The following is a 12,031-nucleotide window of genomic DNA, read 5'->3' on the forward strand; positions in this document are numbered from 1 at the left end:
AAAACATATCTAGTGAACCGCTTATCCAGTTATGGCACTCTTTACCAGACGTTAAGAGTATCAAAATCTGCTTTTTTTATTACACTGATGACTCTAATTGTGTACTTAAACAGATAAGGTAAGGTATGTCACCAACATACTTGTTTGATTTATGATTTGCATGAGCTAATGATTTTAGGCATTTAATCAAAGTAAATTGGTGTTCAAATTAATTATTCAGTCAAATCTGATAATAATGTGATTACTGGGATAATACTGCACACTTCTCATTACCTCAGACACTACTGTTTATTTGCTTTTGCTAATACCCATAGAGATGAGTTCATCCAATGTGTAAAACCTAAGGAATACTTCATTGCAATGATTCTTTGATTCCTTTGAATCTAGGTCAGCTACATATTTCCTGTCCATGATTTGTTGAAAATATGTCACATTTTATTGAATGAATGAAAAATTCATTCCTATAAAAACAAGAAATCATTGCTGACTATTACAAAATTGTTTACTTGTAATGTACTTCATGCACAGGTCTTGCTGACTGCAAGATCCAAGTAAATGTATTTCACAGCAGTTCAAATTAATGGCAATTTCAGTAAAAGCAAATGACGACATAGAATGGCATCAACAAAGAGATTATAACCCTAGTCCAGCAACATCAAGGGCTCCAGACTGAATAATGATCTTAGTGAATCAGTCCTGGGTGTGTTTTCATCAGGCTCATCATCACAGTTGCAGCACACATTGGGCACCCAAGCAGGGTATAGTTTAGTAAGAAACAAATACATTTGCATCTGAATGTAAAGGTAGAGTAACATTTTAAAATGTGCAAACTACAACCTTTTATTTTGTATAGAAACTAGAGAATTGAAGACAATATTTTTTTAAAACCCAGCCTGGTTAACCCTTTCAGTCCTGAATTATTTTATCAAGGTGAAGAATGTGATTATAGCAAGTGGCACTGCCTGTGAAGATGCCTCAGCCATCTGACTGCTACAGTATACACTACCTCAGACTGGGACCTAGGAGTCCCGTGAGATTCTAACGGGATTTCTAACAGCATAACTTAGCATACGGCGCTAAGATAAAATCCTCCAATTACAATGTTCTGAAGTTTTACGTTTTACAGAGAAATCAGTCTCCTATGCTTCTTTAATGTGCTGCAGTTTCTTAGTGTGTCTTCATAGTTTGGTGGCCCGTTTGCGAGAAACATTAAGTGTTGTTTTTTTTATTTTTTATAATCAATTAATATATAAAATAAATATCTACAAGTTTTAAAGCAAGTGTTAATGGCTCAATTAGCAACGGCATTTATATTCCTAATATTTTCCTGTCTGACACTCTTAATTTGTTAATTTCTATTCCTTCCCACTTCCAGAGCGCAACAAATGTTTCGGCAAGCCATGCGTTCACCTGTCATTTGGTTCCACGTGGTCCCCTCGGTGAAGAAGGAACAGTACGAACAGTTGTCTCAAAGCGAGAGAAACCCGGCCTCTTACCCTGGTCGCTTCAGCCCTGACTCCCAGGACAGCTTGGGGGGAAGTCTAAACGTGGGCCTGGACCGCACACCTCAGAGGATGCCCAGGCCAGGGAACCAGATGGAGCAGACAGAGTCCTACTCGCAGCTACCTCACAGTGTGAACTCCACAGGGAAACCCCCCTCAGGCCCAGGCCTGGGTCCATCTCCACAGAGAGTGCAAAGCTCCACGCCAACCCCTGGGTTCAACACCAAAAAGATAGGGAGGAGGTTCAACATCCAGCTCAAGAAAGGTAAACAGGACAGCACTTTGAAATGGAGCCTGTCAGCAGTAATTTGAAACACGTTTGTACTGCATATAAAACATGAACTTGTACACTGAAGCTTGCAGTGTGGCTTATCATTTTAATAGTTTTGCTTCTGGAATCTTCTATCTCTCCTATCGCCAGCGTTAGTCCAGGTGATGGAACAATGAGCATGCCTGTGGTTTTCCCAGACACATATTTCATACGGCATATAAGAAGAAATAGGCTGCAGACGGGGATTAAACTGTCAAATTGTCCTTGTTGGAATTCTATTCATGCTGAATTTGATGTACTTCCAAGTCTTTTTGGCAGATTTTACATGACGAGAGCCTCAAAAGCCTACTTACAAATGATACACTAGTGTTTTTAATGAAAACACTTGCTACATAATCACTTTCTTCTCCATATATCTGTGTTTTCTGAGAAGTGCCTTGATAGTTATTGCCAAAACAGCTGTTTTGTATTACCGTCATGATCAAGTAGCATGTGTTTCTGTTGAAAAGCCATACATCCACTCAGATGTGTGCAGACTTTTTGGTCTGTCATGAGCATTCGGTCTTAATCGTGAATATATTCATCTTTAATGGTAGACTACAGAAGGAAAAAGAAGTTGTAAAAACACTGTATGGCCTTGCTACTTTATCAATTAGTAAATTGAAAAAACTCCCTGAAACAATATACCTCCCACCTTTGTTTAGTTTGCCTGAGGAGCACAGATGTAGCACAGCATGCGGTCTCTGTTGAGCGGAGACTGTCGGCATGTCAGGAATACTCTGATACAAACTTGGTGTAAGATCATCTGTCTTTCTGTTGCTGCCACATACATGGGCAGTGTATAGAATGTGCAAAGGCTAACCTATAATCCATTACTAAGATGCTCATATCCTAAAATTCAGACTTGAGTCTTCTTTTAATATGATCAGCTGTTCTGAACTGTCAAAAAAAAAAAAAAAAGGATTTCAGCCAACATCTTTAAAGTCACCTGTTTCAGGCTTTGTTATGTCTTAGTGTGTATTTACTGTTCTGGTTACAGAAGTAGTTTTTTTTTTTTTTTAAGAAATGAAATGTAAATGTCAACAAGAAAAACATAAATCATCTTTGAGAGAAGTGAAATTGCAATCTTTTCTGGTACTAAGCTGCATATATTTTGATTGTGATGAATCTTCACAAAACTGTAAAAGCTCAATATGTTACCATTTTTCAAGGGAAGTTTCAAGCCCGCCATGGCTTGCACGTTTACCCTGCCAGATGCGCTTCTAATTCTGTCGTAGAACCCTACCGTGTTGCCCCTGCATCATTGTAACACGAAGCTAGAAAACACTCTTCTGAGACACTGTTTGGACAATGATGACCTGCTGTTCAAAGTTACCATAGCAACAACCTTCCATGTTTAGTTTGACTTTCTATAAATAAATAAATAAATAAATAAATACAGACAGCAGTTGTGGTTAAAAGCTTAACTTTACAACAAGACAGTAACATATTACCATCTAAGTTGTGTACAAAAAGAAATCTTTTGATTCGAAGCAACATCCATTTCTAATAAACTGATGAACACTAATTTGAGCAGAAAAGGAGATAGTGGTAGTACTAGCAGGCCCCGAGCTGCCCATGTAACAGGAACTGTTTGTACAGGAGGATATACGTGCTGTCCGTCACAGAGACTGACATCATCCTAGTTCAGTGTTGTAATTGTACTAGGAGGTCTGCTCTCAAAAGGGTGAGTGGAGGGATTTGTAATGTGACATTGCTCTCAACAGGACAAAGTATGTTCAGGAGACTTGGATTAGAGATAATGGAAGACTATCTTTTGACAATTAATCAGAATATAAGGAGGCGGACTTCACTGGTAGCTGAAGGATTGTGTCATTTCCTGTGGCACCCCTGTTAGAACTGAAGTCGTGTTATTGTATCCCTTCTTGTAGATCTGAGATTCTGTCCTAGAAGTACAATACTGTATACTTCTGCACTCTGGCATTCCCCAAATGTTGTCATACAAATATGAATCTCCATTTTATTGCAATAGTGTATATTATTTTGTATTGAATTAGGTTATTTGTTTTAAAGCAATCAATCCTTAAGAGGAATTTTTCAGAAGTGTCCTAGGGGGACCTGAAAGTACCTTTCTCATGCCTATTAGAAGATTAACATGATAGCCTTAATCAAATAACTCAACAGAAACCCATTCTGTGTGGAATCAAATGAATGCTTTGTAAATGTTCTTTTTCCAGTACTGTTTTGGTCTTTTTGGTTATAATTGCATTTATCCTATAGCTGCGTTAACCAAAATACCCAGACAGTTACTCTGTGTAATTAGTTAATGCTAGGCCATTAGTTACATTCTTCTAATGACTTAATCCTGCACCATTAGAGAGCAATGCTTGTAATGCAGTACAGTTAGATTCTTGTCATTAGCTGATTCAAATAAAGATTCAAGTCCAAACCTCTTTGCTAGAGAACACCGTCAAGGAGCAATACAAAATGCAGGTCCACGATTTTGGGCAAAGTATTTTTTGTGGTACATGAAGTCAAAATGCATTCTCATGAGGTATTTACAAACAATAAATAATACAAAACAATACCATGGCGGATGGCATCTCGCTTGTCCAGCCAACCAGTACATAATAAAAATAAAAAATGGCTTTTCGCTGTCATATATATCTATATACATATATATAGATATATATATATATATATAGTATATATATATATATATATATATAATAAATAAATAAACACATATATACACAAAGGGGCAGGATACCCCACCACACCTGCTAAACAGGGATTGATGAAATTGAAGTTAAACAGAAAGTGGTAAAGATGGGTTATAGTAAGGCAGTTGTAACATTATGAACCTCCGGTGTTCAATGCTGAGAAATGTCATACTGTATATTATAATCTTCTGTTCAGAAACCTTCTTACTTCATATACATTACAAATTAATTCAGTATATAATCCATAAGAAAACAAAAAAATCAGTTTTGTTTTATTATACATCAAACTATTTAGTGAGCTCACACATGCATATAATACAATAGCACTGATTGCCTTTGTAATTATTGTATGACATCAATATGTCTCAGTCACAATGAAACCTGTCTCCTCATTAGGTCTGATTTTTTCCGGTGGGTGTAACAGGCTCCTTTTCCATTAAGTGTGTTATGAATGCAATACATGTAGGCCCTCATTAATTAAGATGAGCCTCTATGACCATTTATAAAGGCTGGATATGATTTCAGTGACTGGCACAGCTGTAATGAGCGTTGTCTCGTGAACCTAATAACTATGTGGCATTCATTAATTAGAGACTATACAGAAGAGCTGTTTTTCTTACAATGCAGGGACATTACAAATTCACTACATACGGTGTACACATTTTATTTAAAAAAATTGTCTTGAGGTAATCAGTTCCATCCATCTCTGGGAGAACTGTAAACAGCTAGATCCTTTTAGTTTGTAATGGGGACAAATTCCTAGTTGTATTCACAGAGGCTATACAAATTACATACGTTATACAGTACATGCATTTTCATGTACATTGGAGAAGTATGGCCTCTCTTCCTACCTGTTATATATTTTATGTCCTAAAATCACACTGTTTGAATGGGATTACGTGGTTGGTCATCATATAAGGTCAGAAATATGAAGCCATTACTGAGTGTTTCTCAGTTTTATTGGTTGGTTTGTATTTGTCACAGAAAGGTTGTTGTCTGAACCTTAGTCCCCTCGCTTTACGTGGTTAATGTTCACCTCCCTGAAATTGTGTCTCTAAATTTGGTTATTCTGTCTTACTCCAGTTTTGCAATAAACTCCAATTTAGTTCTATATTATTGGGGATTAAATCAGCTACTGTTGTTGCATATCGAGCCATATAAATAATTTTTTTTTTTTCTTCATCATGCATTATAGGAGAGCATCATGTCCCTGGGGACATATAAACCAGCTATGGGACTTGCATCTTCAGCTTAAAGAAATTGGGATGTAGCTAGGGATTATATCAACATGGGTCATTAAATGCAAAGAATAATGCCTACAACTGGTAGGTCAAGGAAAGCACTGACTGGTTCTTGTATTGAACAATGCCTATAAAAAGTCTAATATGATACACGCCTAAATAGTTGTGCTGTAGAAAATGTTGCTTTATTTAATGATGCTGACCAATGTCCTTAATAGGTATTTTAAATGCACCATTCTGTAATTGAGTGGATGCATTGCATGTGTTAAAATTCACCTCTTGATGTAAAAATGGATTATGTTGTTCTTTTCTGGTTTCAGGTCCAGAAGGTCTAGGTTTTAGTATCACATCAAGAGATGTTCCAATTGGTGGTTCAGCCCCAATATATGTGAAAAACATCCTTCCGCGAGGAGCTGCAATTCAAGATGGCAGGCTGAAGGCGGGAGACAGGCTATTGCAGGTGAGGATGGACACAGTTCAATGGCCATTCAGTCTGTTCACACTTGGTTTCCTTTTCCACAGACATTCACAATGGCATGCCTTGGCGGCTGCACATGACTATACTCAACACAATTCTTTACCATAAAATTGCAGCAAGGATTTCCTTACTGTACTCATAATAACCAGGATGTCCTCCCTCAATGCATTGTCTTATACTAGCAGCTTAAATTTTCTAGGCAATTAGTTTTTTCCTCAGTATCAGATAAGAAATTACAATAGAGAATTGAGGAAGTTTATATTTTGTGCCACACAATAAATAAAAATTAAGTAACAATATAACAATACTAAGATATTAAAAAAAAAACATGCCAGCTGGAATGCCCCACAAGGCATGCTTTTTTTATTGCTGTCTTTTAGTGCTCAATATTTAAGCTGTTTAAAGAACACTCCTTAAATATTAATAAATATGTATTTTTATTCCTGGGGTAGAACATGCATGCTCTGAATAACTTGCATGACTTAGCAGAATTTAGTCAGGTCCCTTGTACATTATAACATCATAGTATGCAATATACATGATGTACAATATAAACATTGTACATTATGCAGCAGCCTTCTTCCGAAAATCATAAATGGGTGTATATTTTTCAAACATGACAGTATATCAGTTGGGTGAAACATCTCTATAATTCTATATGTATATGTGAAATATGGTTTGAAGCATATAAATATAATACAGTATGTGTGATCTTGAAGCCATTACTGGAGTCTGTAGCTTAAACTGGCATTGTCAAACTTGAGCTGGAGGTTATCTGGGCAGCCCCAAAACAGTGTACGACGGTGATATTTTGCATAATCTTTATGGTAACTTGCAAAACACATGTACAATTAAACAGATATATTTTGAGGGGTGGAGATTGTGGACCCTGGGCCTTTCAAAACAGAGTAAGATGTATTTAGTCCATCAGCAGTACAATTGCTGTAATGTTAGTATCTTCCTGTACTGTTTTGATGGTAAAAACAATCAACTGGCCTTGAAGTGGTTGCGACATGTACGTAGGTGGCGCTCTTTTGCATGCGTGTCTTGGCTGTATCCCAGGCCGATGCATTGTCTCATCCTTGAATCCAGGTGAATGGCGTTGACCTCAGTGGGAAGACACAGGAGGAAGTGGTGGCCTTACTGAGGGGCACGACGATGGGTGGCATGGTCAGCCTGGCGGTCCTTCGGCAAGAGGAAACCTTCCTGCCCCGGGAGATGGTGAGTCTCCCTTATGGGACGGTGTCTCTCCCTTTTAAAAGGGATTTCTAGTTTACAAATAGTACATACAGTATTTCCAATCCATTCATACTGTACAGCTGTGGCCAAAAGTTTAGCATCACCTAGAATTGTAGGATCGAGACAGACATAAATAAATAAATATATGAACATAATTTAGATATTTTTAATTAAGATCATGTAATCAAAGAAACTTTAAAATTATGTAACGTTAGATTTCAAAATGTCACACGTTTCAGTTTTTAGTTAAGTATTTGGAAAACTACAATGCGGTGTGCAATTCAATATGTTAACGTAACATTATTCAGCAGGTTTCATTCAACTTTATGAAGCATAATTAGTTCATTCTGTAGGGTGGTGCAAAACTGTTGGCCATAATTGTATGTTCATCATCACAATACGTGGTAAGAGTTTGCTGGGAGAATGCCCTAATTAAGTCAATTAGGTGACAAATTGTCTTGCACAGGCTGTTTTCAAAGTTCATTCTGCTCTTTTGCCCTGGTCACCAGCAGGCAAAGACAACAGCTGCCAGAAGATCACTGGCATGGAATTTAAATCAGCACAGAGCAAATCTTCTGAAGCCAAAATATTAAGGTGGCAAAAAAAAAAAAAAAAAAAAAAAAAAAAGTTTATGAATAATGAGAAATTACAAGCCATTTAAAATGTCAACACACCAAGTAATTCATTGTATTTTTGGAAAGTAAGAATGCAAAGCAGTGTTGTATCTATTTGTTATGTTCGTGCTCAAAGCATTTACTTGTTCTGGCACACTGTAGATCATAGTAACTATGCAAGTGATTTGGCTCACTGTTCATAGACTCTGGTTCCAAGGTCTGGGAGCTTGTGTACCTGACGTATTCCATTGGATTAGTTTTGGGAGATCGGCTTGTCCACTGCTTGGATTTGTATGTAGAGCATGTTTGTCAAATACCTGCATGGCTTTGTTACATTTACATACAAGTCTTTCCATGCAATCTTCAGGATTCAGGCGTCTCGATAATTATGAGTGAGCTTTCATAAAAAACACTGTTCATAAAAATCTGATTATAGGGACGCTTTACTACTGACAGTGATGGTTATTGCAAATAAACTGCTACAAGCATTGTACTGTAATGCATCCACACCAGAGCATTTATTGCCTGGCTGTCACACACATAGAGCTTTAGTTCAATGACTCGTCATTGCTATTTGTGCATTATCTGCCTTTATTCGCAACGCCAGAGCTTTAAATCAAAACAAGAACAACGCTGTACATTGAAACGGATTTGCTGCTGTCAGAAATCGGACAAATTTGATTTAAAAGCTGGATGGCTGAAAAGAAATCTCAGAACAGCCATTACTTTATTCGATCCGTACTGGTCCAATCAATATGGATGTTTTGTATTTAATTGTATTTCTTAGTGATTGAGTGAAATGAGTAATATTCAGATGTCTGCATGTGACTCCTACCATAATAAATACACAGATAGATAAGTTACACTGTTACAGCTGGGCTTGTTTTTTTGTTGACCTCTAATGTTTCATAAAATATTTCGTATTTCATTACTATGTAACCTTGATCAGCTCTCACTAAACAGCATCAGGTTTTAATATCACTGTCCTAAAATGAATAAACTTGCTCAATTGTAGACCCCTTTCTGCTGTATTTTTTATATCTAGTGATTTGTTAATAATTGCGTACGGAAATAAAGACAGCTTAACAGGTCACTTCGCCTCTTGACAAGAGCACCAGGATTGACCTCGACTGAGCAGAGTTAAAACAGACACTGGAAAAGGCTTGAATAAATAAGTTCAGATTAATGGAGAGCAAGAGACACCCACAGCACGATAACTTGAAGCAAGTGTTAAGAAATGTCTAAATTGCTGCTTGAACGAGTGCTGTAGGAATCAATTAGATGATGTCTTTCACCTTCTCAATCTATTTTTAAACTTGAGTGTAGTGATAAAGCAGGTGACAAGGGGAGGGAGTTGTAACAGAGTTGGAATAGACCTCAAGGGATGCAACTCTATAACACTAAACCTGCCATCAGACTCCATCAGAGTGTAAAAAGTGTTATGTACTGGATCAAGTGACACCAACTACAAATGAGTATTACTGTAATGGTGTAGTGCTTAGCATGAAAATATATACATAGTACTGTAATACCGTGAGATTTATAGGGTCATTGAAATGTATGCAGCAAACTGCACGCTGTTTTTGAGAACATTGTATTGTATCATAAGCATATCTGCAGTTCTGAAATCTCCAATTGTACAGTGACTACAAACCCCAAAAGGACCTCGAAGACAAATATGAATTCTTAAACCCTTAATTAATACTGCTAGATAAATAATAACGGTACCAGTAATGCAAGAAGTAGAGTAGTTCTAGGAATCATACAGTTGAAACATTGCTGAAGATCGCACATGTCAAAAAAAATAAATAAATAAATTCAAACATTAGGCCTGACGTTGGTCGTCTGTTAGTCGTCGGTTGCCATGGAACTTAGTGTGCTTGAAAATAAAACGAAATTCACAAGCATGAATACAGGGATTGTGCTCTGGTCCCACTGTAATACATTTATGGCTAACAGGCCATACTGCTTAAAATTACACTTACTGTGCACAGCATCATGGGTTGCAGCAGACATGGTGCATAATAAGAAGTGCCATTTTCACATGCTTTTTAGTTACACCCAAGGTTATGTGTGATCCAAGTTAGTCTTATCTTTACCACTAGAATCTTGCTTTTTGAAAGGGAACAAACTTGTGCTGGATCTATTCCAGATTAACTGTGGATACATGTTTTCCATTTAAAATAGCCTATGTAAAATAATTTTTGGGGGGGATTGTGCCGTGGATTTGCTTGCGTTTTTTTATTCTTTGTTATTTTCACCTCTTCTAGAATACTGAATCAAGTCAGATGCAGAGTCCCAGAGAAGTGGTACGTAAAAGCCTGCTTCCCTTGCATCCCACCATTAAATTGAGACAATTTACTGCACGCAGAATCTTCTAACAGCATGCATTGCCACACGGTTTTAACTCATCATCTCCAGTCTGCTGCAACCTCATTGTATCCTTTGATGCCGTTTCTCATCCTGGCAACGCTTAACTGTCCATGTATTCTGATCCGTTGCTCTTGTGTTGTGCCATTATCACATGATGCTGTATCACCTTGAAAGATACAAAGCGTGGTGGTGGTTGGGTTAAAGAGTTAGGACAGTAGTCCAGACTAAACAAGTATGCAGATGGCATCTTCACTTACTACTAAACCACCTTTATCATTTGCCAAAATACCACCATCGTTTCACTGTTAAAATATGAACATCTGCTGGCATGCACTAAAAATAGGAAGAATCTCCTCTTGGCTTCCAACAGTATATTGAATTCTGGCAATAACTAATGCATAAATTAAATATTAAATAAATAACATCACTTAAGCTGCATAATACTATTCTTTTGCTTTTGTATATGAGGCAACTCCATGAGGTGAAAGGTTTATTTTACTCCTGAGATGTCTTTACTGTAATATGATATCAATACATTTTTTTTCTGCAGCTGATTCACTGTGTTTGAATTTTGAAAAGATATTTGAACACAAACCCCCCCCAAGCTCTATCAATAACTGCTTTTTAAACAGCTGCAGTTCAATGTAGCATACCCGTTTTAATACACACCCTTTACAGATGCCTCTCTTTAATGGACCCTATTTAACCTTTACTCATAATACAATATATGTGAGATATGCTTCTAGAAAGGCATGTTTTCTTTCTACTGAAAGGAAATTCATTTTCATGTAGGGGTTACCTCCTTCCCTTGAGTCAATCTCATACGGTAACCACAGCTCCATTCTTTAGATCTGATACATTCTGTAAACCTTTTAAGTCCTGTGATTTTAGGCAGGACAGTATTTTCTCGGGACTTGCTGATTCTAGAACATTTGGAACCAATTAGGAACACCTACTTCTAAACTGAGGTTTGGTTTAACCCTAAATGAGAATCGCATGCTGGTTACTCTGCACTTCTTTCATGGAAAGTCTTTTTTTGTCTGTCTTTTGAAATTCCAAGCTATGTAATCCAGTGCAGCAGTAACCTTTTATGTGAAATGTAATTTTATAGCCTGACACAGTATTATTATGACAGCTTTTAGGTTGCTTTTTTAATACTACTTCACATGCTGATTGACATTTTTCAAAGCGAGATTTGAAACTGGCTTTTTCAATTCGGTTACATGTAAGGAAAATATTTTTAAATTTGACTTTTTCTTTGTTTCTATTAATTTAACCTTTTTTTTGGATGTGGAAATATCATAAATACGTACGACCGGGCCTTAAAATAAAGTAAGTGCTTACGCAAGCACGGTAATAAAGTTTATTTTTTCCTTATTCTTGCAACAGATTTTTCTCGGAAGAGCAATTTCGTATTTAATTTTTTTTCCTGAAGACTTCAGATGTATGCTTGCCAAATAGAAAATGATTTATCTGATCAAGCATAACCAGTTCTGCAAAATCAAATCAAATTATGTACTTTACACCTTTTTCAGAATTATATCCAGGTTATTTCATTTGCTTTTATCTGTGGTTCCAAATTGTGTCATT

General features: G+C 36.9%; 1 protein-coding gene across 7 annotated transcripts in view; it reads left to right on the top strand.

Annotated features, from left to right (window-relative positions):
• Positions 1–12,031, top strand: part of LOC121311053 (partitioning defective 3 homolog) — a 358,770-nt gene that overhangs the window by 188,702 nt on the left and 158,037 nt on the right. For 5 of the 7 annotated variants that reach the window (XM_041243850.1, XM_041243852.1, XM_041243851.1 and 2 more), the window contains 4 exons: positions 1,376–1,767; positions 6,058–6,197; positions 7,308–7,436; positions 10,339–10,377. In XM_041243850.1, coding sequence (XP_041099784.1) covers positions 1,376–1,767; positions 6,058–6,197; positions 7,308–7,436; positions 10,339–10,377 — 700 coding nt within the window. The remainder of the gene's footprint in view (positions 1–1,375; positions 1,768–6,057; positions 6,198–7,307; positions 7,437–10,338; positions 10,378–12,031) is intronic. The other 2 variants (XM_041243853.1, XM_041243861.1) reach the window with 1 other exon arrangement.

This window comes from Polyodon spathula, chromosome 3, assembly GCF_017654505.1.
Source record: "Polyodon spathula isolate WHYD16114869_AA chromosome 3, ASM1765450v1, whole genome shotgun sequence".
Lineage (NCBI taxonomy): Eukaryota > Metazoa > Chordata > Actinopteri > Acipenseriformes > Polyodontidae > Polyodon > Polyodon spathula.